The 12,231-nt window shown below is 38.6% G+C and overlaps 1 protein-coding gene across 4 annotated transcripts in view; it reads left to right on the top strand.

Moving 5' to 3' along the window:
- Window positions 1–12,231, top strand: part of LOC128738986 (uncharacterized) — a 92,587-nt gene that overhangs the window by 17,828 nt on the left and 62,528 nt on the right. For all 4 annotated transcript variants that reach the window (XR_008412135.1, XM_053834511.1, XM_053834513.1 and 1 more), the window contains exon 2: window positions 506–3,917. Coding sequence is in view for 3 of the 4 variants with exons in the window: in XM_053834511.1 (XP_053690486.1) it covers window positions 545–3,917 (3,373 nt within the window). In the remaining variant the exon portion in view is untranslated. The remainder of the gene's footprint in view (window positions 1–505; window positions 3,918–12,231) is intronic.

The raw sequence follows: 12,231 nt of genomic DNA, 5'->3' as shown, positions 1-12,231 counted from the left end.
CTCTCAGATGAGCAGGACTAAAATACAATGCGTCAATTATCGAGAAAAGCATATTTTATAAAGCAATTAGTCAAATAAAGAAAAACAACTTAGCTTCAAACTTTAAACTCATTTCGATCAAGCTTACACGGATTTAGATTCAAAATTATGCGGACTTTGATTAACATGGTGTACGGATTTTGAGTCACAGGTGTACGGATTTTGAATCAGGCATAAAAAAGTGTACGGATTTTGAATCAAGAGCTGCACATTTTGATCTCGATTTTTTATAACTAGGATTAATTTTAGCTTCCTGTTATTCCAAATAACGTTAAAATAAGCATTATACTGTCAAAAGAAAACATGACGAATTGCTTATTACAATATCATAATTTTGACCATTTATTGACCATTTAAAATTGTCTAGCTCTTAGGTGTACGGATTTCGATACGGCACGGTACTCATATCTAAATAAAGTTAATAAAACTGTAAAATTGTCAATAACAATGTTCTCTATTTTTTCAGATGCCTAATATTCAATATTTGGGACTATAGGAGATTACAATGGCATCGGATGCTACTAAAATCAGCAAGCAATCATCATATTCAAGTCGCATGAATCTCAACTCAAACTCGTTATCATTATTTTCCCAGAAACAAGTAAACCAGTTTGATCATATCTCGGTTGAATCCAAATCAAGCTCAGGAATATCATCATGTGTAAATCAAAACCAGCATTATTTAGGCTCTGCATATCGGAGTTGTAAACAGGAAAAAAATTACAATTTGTTAATTCAAAGTGCTTTCTTCAAAAATACTTGTCGTGAAGTTACATTTCTTATTCTGCTTCTTACAGTAGTTGTGTTTGGAATTGTCGTAGCATTACTTCTACTGTTACTTAAGAATAGTCTAAAGCGCTATCGCAAACTCTTAATCAAAGATAAAACAATTACGATTGAAACTCGATCAACATATAAGTTCGAGAAAATGGATAATAAATTCCCTCATTTGACAGATGGAGGACATGTTCATGGAATTCAACGTAGCTATTTGACAGTAGATGAAAAAGAAAGCAGTATTGAGCATGAGAAACCATCTACATATTATTTGAAAGATATAAAAAGGACATCATCCGCAGATGCTATTCACAACAGCTCTTCATTTGAGAAACTTCATCGTCAATACCGAATATGTGATAAAAAGCAGTTCAATTTATCTGTTGCTGACACTACATCTTCTTCATTGACACATCCTAATTCAACATTACCATCAGCAAATGAACTGTGTTATAACGATCAATTTTTCTCTCATGAGCCACACAAATATGGAGCAATCAAACGTTACCGGGAATCAAACGTGGATCCTATTTGTAAAATTACTTTTGGGCAAGGTAGTGCAAATAGTATTCAACCTTCACAAAACGAGAATCTAAGCAAACCAGAAATTTCGGAGATATTCACATTAGAATCGTCGTCTATAATACGAAATACTTGTTTATTACAAAGGAAGCCATTTAATGATAAAAACGTTGAAAATGTCAGAAACGAATTGCCCGCTTCAAATGACAAAAAAAAAAAATCCGCATTTGATCGTGATAGAAGACACATAAATTTGTCTACTAACGATGAAAATAGAAGTCAAGTAAATGATGATTGCTTCAGAACAGTGTTGTCACAGTCATTTATTGTTTTCGCTAACGAAGAAAACTCGCGCAATATTCATGATATATCTTCTAATCTTACAAAAAATCTTGCTATTGCGTCGGTTAAAACTGCATTAACACCGAATGTTACCAATGCCTTTGGTGTACCAAGAGAATTCATACTTCTACCAAAACCCGTTCAACATGACGAATCTTCACAACTGTACAGAATCAACGATAATAGCAAAATCGAAAATTCCTATTTCCGTTTTCCTGAAGTAGATATATTTACTCCGCCGATCAAAGAACAAGTCGTCAATCAAAATTCAATTGAAAAAGAAAACGAGGTAGAAATAACTTCTAACATAATCATGAGTATTTCTCCAGAGGAATCATCTATAAATCCTCTAGCTCTGTTGCCATATCCAACTATAGATGTATATGATAGAAGTGCAAAACTTGTACATAATTCTTATGACCGTTCAACTCTGACTGAAACAAAAAAAGATTCGAATATCACAACACCCACGCCTAGCACTAATAATGCTTTTTTTACAAACCGCGTTGATAGACGAAGTCGGTTAAAATCAATTTCACTTGATTCAGAAGGAGCTCGCTTGGTAGAGGAAAATTTCACCAAAAGCATCCCAGTTGAAGAATTAGTTGAAATAGTTGCCAATCAGTCTCACTCATCTCAGAATGAATCGCAAGTTCAGCTTAAAATATTAGGCACTAGGGATGATAATGACCAAGTATTAGGCAAAAAACGAAATATATTTAATCTGACTCTAGATCTTAATGATAGAGATGACACATTGATCACGGACAATGACTGCAAACTCAACGAATTTTATGTCGAATACTATGATTATGACGACGATGACGAGGATGATAACGATAATGACGACGAAATCGAAAAATACGATGGACAATCCCAAACGACTACTAAAGTTTATACTGACAGGCGCATAAAACAACACTTTGAACTACAAACATCAAAAATACCGCCACTAAAACACACTCGCCAAAAAGCGTGCTCTTTAGATTCAGCTCGTTCTGTAAGTTACGTGCAGCCACAGGATATTACCTATAAGTTTCCGGATAAAGAGGAACACAAAACAGCTCGCGCATTGAACTCTCGTACGTCATTGACACGTACATTCTCGCTGTCAGTACCTACGACTCCGAAACGCCAATTTTATCGCCTGCATCAACACAGCGGAAAATTTAAATCGAACTTGTTCAATAATGATGATGGTTCGCTTAACATAAACAATAGCCCAGCAGCTGAAAAGTACTTGTTCTGCGGTTTTCAACAACAAATAAAAAGTTCCGAGGAAATATTTGATGTTTTTTCCAACTCAGTAGATATAGGACACAAAACAAGTAGTACAAAAACATTATCATCCGACATAAGCCAACGAAGAGAGCAAGATTTGTCTAACGTAAATCTTAAAACTCTGCCAGAAATTTGTCCTGTTCGAAGTTTCGCAGATTCAAACACTCTTGAAAAACCATATCTTCAAGCACTCAGCAAAAGTCGATCAAGTATACTACAAAGGAGGGGCTCAAACCATAGTCTCACGCTTAATCTAGATATCATTGCTGTAAGTGACAATCTATCTAAGCGACTTTCTGCTTCCAATTATAGTTTAGGAAATTATAAAGGCTCTCGGCTGAGTTTAGTAGGGTCTTCATTCAATCTCCAGCAACAGCCCCAACAAATGCATGGCAGTAACTTATCAAGCGTGCAGACATCTCAGTCAAAAAAAAATTTATTGCAAAGACGTGGTTCAAATACAAGCCTAATATTAAATTTGAAAGGCTCAAGCAGTAGTCTAAATCATTACACTAGTCAGGGCTCGTTGAATATTCAGAACCAACAAAATTTTCGTCCTGCCAAAAAAGGATTACTAGAACGCCGCAACTCAAATAGTAATTTAGCATTATTCAACGTACAGAACCGTGAACTATCAAAGTCAAATAGTAATCTGCCGGGTTCAATATGCAGTTTAAACAGCATTTCAACTTATCATTCGAAAAACGGGCAGCTTATGCTGGAAGCAACTGAACATCATGAAAATATTAACTGTGAACATTGGTCATTAGCTAATACATTGAATGAATCGCATCTTACCCCAAAATGTCAGCAGTACGGCGGAAGGAGAAAATTTCTTAGTACTGATGGTCTTAATGATATAACAGATTCGCGAGCTGGTTATTGCTGTCAACAAAGAGAAACAAATGCGAACAATCTACAAATATTTCACAAAGAACCTACAGATAATTGTTGTGGTAAGTATAGTACCTACAAATAAATATGGGATTTGCCACGATTGTCCGTGAACTTCCGGATGATATTCCATAGGAAATGTCCCCTTGTAAAAAAAATCAATCTATATGACTTTATGTGACCTTTTTGTTGAAAAATAATTACCACAATAGATTATTATGAATTCCTTCTTTAATAACCCTGCGGTGCGCTTTATCCGTATGCTTTTTTGGCATAACTGTACTTCTTGCAGGCTTCATTTTCGATTATTTGCCCTGTAGATGCTTATTTAACTATATTCAGCTTCTTAGCGAAACGGAATTCAGAAACGTAGTGGAAGGGTCAATTTCAGAGTATAGTTTATAGAGTATAGTTTTATCAATTTTATTTATGGCGCTACTAGCCGATAGCCCGATCTTACTCGGGGCCCCTTTGTTAGTTAGTTGAACATCTGTTATTGTCACAAAAATTCTCCTAATGCAAGAAACTTGCTTGCTTCATCTGAATGTGTCTACTTCCTTTTGTTAGTTCCCCTTTTTTTGTCCACAACCTCTTGTAAATCTGTCTTCCTCCACGAGCAGGAGCGAAGAGCAAAATAATATCAAAATATGTTATTGGAAATCGAATAACTCATATCAAAATTTGGTCTTGTTTTGGCTGACATAGTTGGTAAAATAACAAAAAATAATATCAAAATTTTATTCCTTTAAGGCCAAAAGAATAACTGCTCGTGTTATTTGAATAACAAAGCAATAACATGACTGTATTCAGAGTGTAGAATAACATATTTTAGTATTATTAAGGTATTGAATAACAAATGCAGTAGTAGTATATGAGATTTAAAAAAATCATTTTATAGAATATTTATAATCTAAAACCTCTTTAATCAATAAAAAAATTGTATGATTTAGGTATATCGAATGTCATTTTAAGGCCAAAATAAGATATGATAACAAAATCAGTTATTAAACTCATCTTACAACCACTGTTTTAAATATCTACTCAATAACAAAATGTGTTATCAATGTTTCTCCATATCTATTCAATAACAAAATATACCATTATAACACAGTTTGATATTGTTTTTATATTATTTTGCTTTTCGCTCCTGCTCGGGTCTCGGTAATCTCTACACTCAAAATATTCTGCACATAACTAATAGTAACTTTCCATATGAAAATCCATATGATTATCATGAGCCGCATATAAACACGATCCTTCCAGAAATACACATAAAAATTATACGCATATGAATAGTATGTGCTAATTTTCCGCTTGCACATAAATGATAACTGCTTGGCAAATAAAGATCATTTACTGGGCACATTGCAAAAATCTATATGTTGGACACATAGAAACTATACGAAAAGTTTTCTCAGTGTAGAAATAGACACAAATCCAGCCAAATATTGTTTCCGCCTATGGCCTGCTATCGTTGTAAATGCAAGAGAAGCGCACCCCTTTTCCCATTTGAACCTTCCTCTCCTCTGTGCTTTTATGTCAAAAACCCGAATTAATCCACCTAGCGGTGTGACCTAGCCTTTCTACTGTCGCAATAATTATTTTTTAATTTCTCAGGAACATCTATAATTAACTTAACATTTTTAAATATAAGAAAAAAGATAATATCTGAATTTGAAAAAATAACTGAGTAGAGCATTAGATATGAAAAACGAAAAAGAGAAATTGGACTTTTTCTTAGTTGGCGCTCTTTCAGTTAATTATTTTAGCATAAAAATCAAAACTTGAGCTTCTTTTGAATAAACTTTAATGAAAAAATAGTCATTAGGTTGATCGTATCGTTTATGCGATATTGCCCGTTAGATGTTTTAGGAAACGATGAGATCAAAGAAACAAAAGCAGCGCCATAAACATGCTTGAGGATGGAAAATATAATCGATATAATTTTCGGCGCTTGTTATTTTTGCTGGTATGGGTGGACCCATATTTAGGCCATTGCAAACCATATTTAAAGTTTTTGTCACCCCCTCCCCCCTTGGAAATTGGCAAAATTGGAAAAACTCAAAAAATGAGTCTCCGAGTTGAATTAACGCTTCTAGCACGAAACAGAAATGGAAATTCGAACAATGGAATTTCCGAAAATGGTCCAAAAAAAATTTCCTTCGTTTTTGTCTTTTTTCGTATATTTTTGCATAGAAAATAATAACATATATATTATAAGCAAGAATAGATTCGGTTTTCAAGTTTAAACCATAAATAAAAATTTTTAAAATCTTTTTTTTTGCTCGATTAAAAAATTCACTTTGTTTTTTTTCGCTACCCCCCCCCCCCCCTTCAGTGTCCGAACACCAGAAGGACAAAAACTTTATAAAATATTTGTAATGGCCTTATTCGTATTCGTAAATCGTACAGAATTATTAGTAACCTTTCTTCCTCTTTTTCATATAAAATTTCTAAGCTCTAGTATCTATTGATTGAAAAAGCATCTATTGAGGCGCAAAATTTGTTTGAAATTGGTATAAATTTATATGGGAAAATCAACTCATTAGTATTTTCAATACTATACACCACTATACCTATATGATTAAATCAAATACTTTTCTTCGCTTTTTGCTTCGCTCGTCCGGTTGCGAGTAACAGCAAGTAAAGAAAATGACAATTGAAATGTTTCTCACTCTTCTTGTATTTCTATGCAAATCGCATATACATACATACACACACGCATACATATATACATACATACATACTTTCATACAGATTCGGGATGCCATTCGAGTTGTTCCCTTAGTAAAAAAGGGTACTGACCTCCAGTCGCTAAATTTCGTGTCCTTCAAGGTTGGCATTCCCTTGAAATACAAAGCTGCGGCCTTGACCCCCGACTGTTGGCCACAAGGAATCGCTTTTAGGGAATTCGACGACGCTCGTTCGAATTCAGCGGTATGGCTTCCCCCTATTCCCACCGCTCCGCCTGCAACTCCAGCCGTTAAACCACCCGGTAACTCTGCTGTCGACACCTTATCCGTGACTCCGATGGCGCTGGACTCTCCAGCCCCTTTAGAGCCGTCGACTTCAGACGCCTAGTTGCTGAAATTCAGGCGATACCGGAATGCATCGAGTACAGCATCATGGAAGCCCCCAACCCCCCCGCACCCACCCTCGGCAAGTATATCACGCTGAACCGCTATTTCTCTGCTGATGCAGTTTACGTTTCCAGTTCTTCAACTACCGGCTTACCGATCCTCGAAGTTCAGCCAGCAGATTTCCGCCGGCTCGACGCTCCTGCCAGTTTTAGTCAAACAACTTACACCGGAACACCGGGATGCACTGTTGTTGGCACCATGGACGCCCCCGACCTCCCTGCCGCAGTCGAGCCATTCCAGCCAGCGACCAGCAGCCGTCCCGGTCCTGCGTGCGGGAGCAGCGGACGGGGCGTCCAAAACCCCCTGCCAGGCAATCCTTCGCTTCGCAACCAGGAACCGTACAACCGCACAGAACCCCAACATATTCACTGCTACTACCAAAATGTGGGTGGCATGAACACGAGTGCTGTTGACTATCTGCTCGCCTGCTCCGACAGTCCGTACGAGATAATCGTATTGACCGAAACCTGGCTTGACAATCGTACGTGCTCTCGGCAGATATTTGGGCCTAATTATGAGGTGTTCCGTTGCGACCGCAGCATACACAATAGTCGCAAAAGCACAGGAGGTGGCGTCTCGATAGCAGTCCATCACCAGTTCAAAGCGTCTATCGTCGAAAATGACAACTGGCTGCCCGTCGAGCAAGTGTGGGTGACGGTAAAGCTTGCAGACCGGAGGTTATTCTTGTGTGCACTGTATCTGCCTCCTGATCGCATCCGCGATACCGTTATTTTGAATGCTCACATGAATTCAGTTACTGCAATAGCTTCAATGGCGTCTCCAGTAGACGAGATAATAGTTATGGGCGATTTCAACCTGCCTGGGTTAAAGTGGCGCGGACGAGGCAATGGTTTCATATACGTTGACTCTAGCTCGTCGTCTCTATCCCCACTCACTAACGAGTTACTCGACTGCTACAGCACTGCCACCATGCAACAAGTTAACAACATTGCCAACGAAAACGGTCGCTTTCTCGATTTATGCTTTGCTAGTGTGCAAGTTCAGGCTCCCGAAATAGCGATGGCTCCTTCCCCTCTAGTTAAGGACGTTCCACATCATCCACCCTTGCTGGTTACTATCCGTCAACAAATACGTCTTGACGCGACTAGTGCACCACCGATCGTCTACTATGATTTCGCCCGTGCGGACTTCAGGGAAATCCAAAGAACCCTGACTAGCATCAATTGGGATGCAGTTTTGGACAAGGATGATGTTAATTCTGCCGCAATGACTTTCTCCAACATCCTGAACTACGCTATCGATCGACATGTCCCAAAAAGAACCATGCCCGCTCTGAAGCAGATACCCTGGGTAAACGCTATGTTACGACGTCTGAAATCCGAGAGAAAGACCGCTCTCAAGAAATTTTCAAAATATCGAACGTTGCCACTCCGTAACCACTACTTGTCGATCAACACGCGTTACAAACGATTGAGTCGCTCCTGTTTCCGGAATTACCTGAGCAACATCGAACGTAGACTGAAAAGGAATCCCAAATCCTTTTGGAAGCACGTCAACGAACAGCGGAAGGACAACGGGCTTCCTTCGGTAATGTTCCTGGGTAGTGAAACTGCCAGTAACACAGAACAGATTTCCCAACTATTCGCGCGGAAATTCTCCAGCGTATTTACTGACGAAAGATTGACAAGAGAAGAAATTTCCGCAGCCATCCAGTGCGTCCCCGTACTTAGCAATTGCTTAACTCACCTTTCCATCGACGACGCGATGGTCATATCAGCCGCCGCGAAGCTAAAATCCTCTCGTTCTTCTGGACCGGATGGTATTCCGTCTGTTCTGCTGAAACAGTGTATCAACGCCTTGGCTGCTCCGATGAGCCACCTGTTCAGTTTATCAATCAGTACAGGTGTCTTCCCAACAATATGGAAATCGGCATACATGTTTCCTGTTCATAAAAAGGGGAATAGGAGAAATGTGAATAACTATCGCGGCATCTCTGCACTAAACTCAATATCAAAACTGTTCGAGCTTGTTGTGTATGCACCTGTATTTGCATTCTTTAAGCAATATGTCGTAGACGATCAACACGGCTTTATGCCCCAGCGGTCCACGACAACCAATCTTCTAACTCTTACGTCCGACGTGATAAAAAGTTTCGACGACCGGTCGCAGACGGACGTTATTTACACGGACCTTTCCGCTGCTTTCGACAAATTGAACCATCGAATCGCCATCGCCAAACTGGACAAACTCGGAATCGGAGGCTCGTTGCTACGATGGTTTAATTCCTACCTCTCCGATCGCCACCTAGAAGTTAGTATCGACGGGTTCACCTCCAGACCTTTCATTGCTAGTTCTGGAATTCCACAAGGTAGCCATCTCGGACCTTTGGTTTTCCTCATCTACTTCAACGATGTCAACTTCCTGCTTAAATGCCCGCGACTCTCTTTTGCCGACGATCTGAAGCTGTATGCTAAAGTCGATAGTCCGTCCGACGCCGCGTTCCTGCAAGAGCAGCTGCTGATTTTTGCAAAATGGTGCACAGACAACCGCATGCTGCTAAATTCCGACAAATGTGAAATAATTACATTCTCAAGGAAATTGAACCCTCTCGTTTTCGACTACATTCTATCAGACGTGCATCTACGCCGCGAAAATTGTGTTAAGGACTTGGGAATACTGCTTGACTCTAAGCTCGACTTCAAACAGCACATCGCATATATTGTCGATAAGGCCTGCAGGAATCTGGGATTTATCATGCGGATCGCCAAGAACTTCAACGACATCTACTGCCTCAAAGCTCTCTACTGTGCTCTTGTCCGGTCCAACCTTGAGTACTGTGCTCCTGTGTGGAGTCCGTACTACCAAAATGGAGTTGACCGAATCGAGTCAGTGCAGCGCCGATTCATACGTTTTGCACTTCGAAGATTGCCCTGGAACGACCCCTTTCAGCTGCCCTGCTATGAACAACGCTGCAGACTCATCGATCTTGACCCGTTGACCACTCGTCGCGACGTGATCAGAGCAATGGCAGTCGCCGACATGCTGACCTCGAGAGTGGATTGCCCATGTCTACTCGCGAACCTCAACATATACGTCCAAAGTCGTGTTCTACGCAACGGTCCATTTCTGCGTGTACCGCATCGGCGAACCAACTATAGCACATTTAGCACAATCATCGGTCTGCAACGCCATTTCAATCGATTCACACATAGCTTCGACTTAAACATCAGCCGCGAGGTACTGAAAACTCGTTTCCTGGCACTAGCACGTAGATTCTAGGTTAAGTGTATCAGTAGGGCCAGTAGGCCTGTTGATATTTTTTATACAAATAAACAAATAAACAAATACATACACGCATGTATGCATACATACACATGCACAGCACATACATTGAATACAATCGACCCTTGATTGATTTATTTCGATTTTATACATTTTAACGGTTTAATATACGGCGCTTAAGTGTTAAAATTTGAATAACTTTTGAATAAATCGTCCGATTTTCAGTAACTTGGTTTCGTTTGATAGATTTCAACAGTAACTTTCAAATGATAATAAATAAATTGTAGGATGTTTCCCTTTGAATTAATGCTTATTTGTAACAAAAAGCAGTTTTAAATACATTTTTTCCACATTTCTTTATGTAACTTTCAAACCACAAGCCTATTCGTCATGAAATCTTGAAGTTAAGGTTTTGAAAGACCCCCCTTTCATATGCAATCAATTTTGTTCAAATCGGTTAAGGGACCTATGAGATAATGATGTCCCATATTTTTCGTATTTTTATACATAACTTTTGAACTAAAAGTCCGATCAGTATGAAATTGAATAGCGAACAATGGGACACCCAGACCTTTCATTTGACACTAGGATCATTAAAATCGTGAAATGTTGGCTCAATCAAAAGCGTTCCACACACACACACACACATACACACACACACACACACACACACACACACACACACACACACACACACACACACACACACACACACACACACACACACACACACACACACACACATACACACACACACACACACACACACACACACACACAGAAAATGCTCAGTTTTCGAAAATGAGTCGAATGGTATATGACATTCATCCCGCTAGGCTTTCATTCGATTTTCGATTTTTCGAGTGATTGCTATACCTTTATACTATATTTTCATATAGTAGAAAGGCAAAACATGTGTTTGACAAACGACGTTTGATGACGTTCTGTAGTTATGCCGGAACATATCATTTTATTTTAATTTTATTTTATTTCTCTAACTTCAATTGACACGGATGTTAGTGGAAAACCCTATTTGAGTTGACAAAAGGTCCATTCTTAAATCGGCATAAAAACTCATTAACATTACATTTTACATAATACAAATATACCTAGCTAGATAAACAATCACAAGCTTAACCTAATATGTCACTCTCACGAATTCCTTATTTAAATTGGTCAGATGGGTACGTACAATCAAACAGATGGTAAACAGAATTAAAAATACGCCATATCGCTTCCATCGGCTTATGATTACCGTCATTCGGGGATACTTGCAACACTTTTGAACTTTGACTTAGTATAACTTTCGAAGTATACCGTTTAGATCCAAGTGTAAGTAGCCAAAACTTGTATAGTGGTTAGTACTTTTGATTTATGATTATGAGAAAAAATATAAACTAAATGAATCTGTAGAATGAACCGAAAATAGGGGTGTTGCAAGTTACCCAGTAAACGGGGTTACTTGCAACACTTTTCTGATTTTGCGTTTCTTATGATTTTATATCTGATTTCAAACCGCGAATGACTATTTTTAGATATTTTGAATGTATTTATAGTAAAACAAGAGATACTGGAGGCGTTTTTTGTTTCCCAATTTCGTCTATCGCCTTTTTAAAGATATTCGGTGAAAATGCAGCATGTCGGCGAACTCCAAATTGCCGTTTCAAGGCACGTGGAATTTTTCAAAATTTTAATTTTGCTAGTGATGGTGGTAGACAAAGTAACATCGTACAGATGCAAACTTACTTTGTACATACTGTCTATTACGATAATTTTCCTTTCAACAAGTGCTGCAAGCCGCGCCGTATTGGAAGTAACAACACGAATTCATCGTTTCTTCTCCAAGTTCAAAATATAAACAAAGCTCAAAGTTGCTATTTGTTAGCTTATATGATGCACTTATTGTGTACAGGAACCAAACAATAAAAAATAATTCCATGTCAATGAACTGACGCAACTTTGCACAGCCATTTTTCCTGCTCTGAAAGTGAAA

The sequence above is a fragment of the Sabethes cyaneus genome, chromosome 2 (assembly GCF_943734655.1).
Source record: "Sabethes cyaneus chromosome 2, idSabCyanKW18_F2, whole genome shotgun sequence".
Lineage (NCBI taxonomy): Eukaryota > Metazoa > Arthropoda > Insecta > Diptera > Culicidae > Sabethes > Sabethes cyaneus.
The sequence above is the reverse complement of the archived record's forward strand: the minus strand, read 5'-3'. Positions and strand labels throughout refer to the sequence as shown.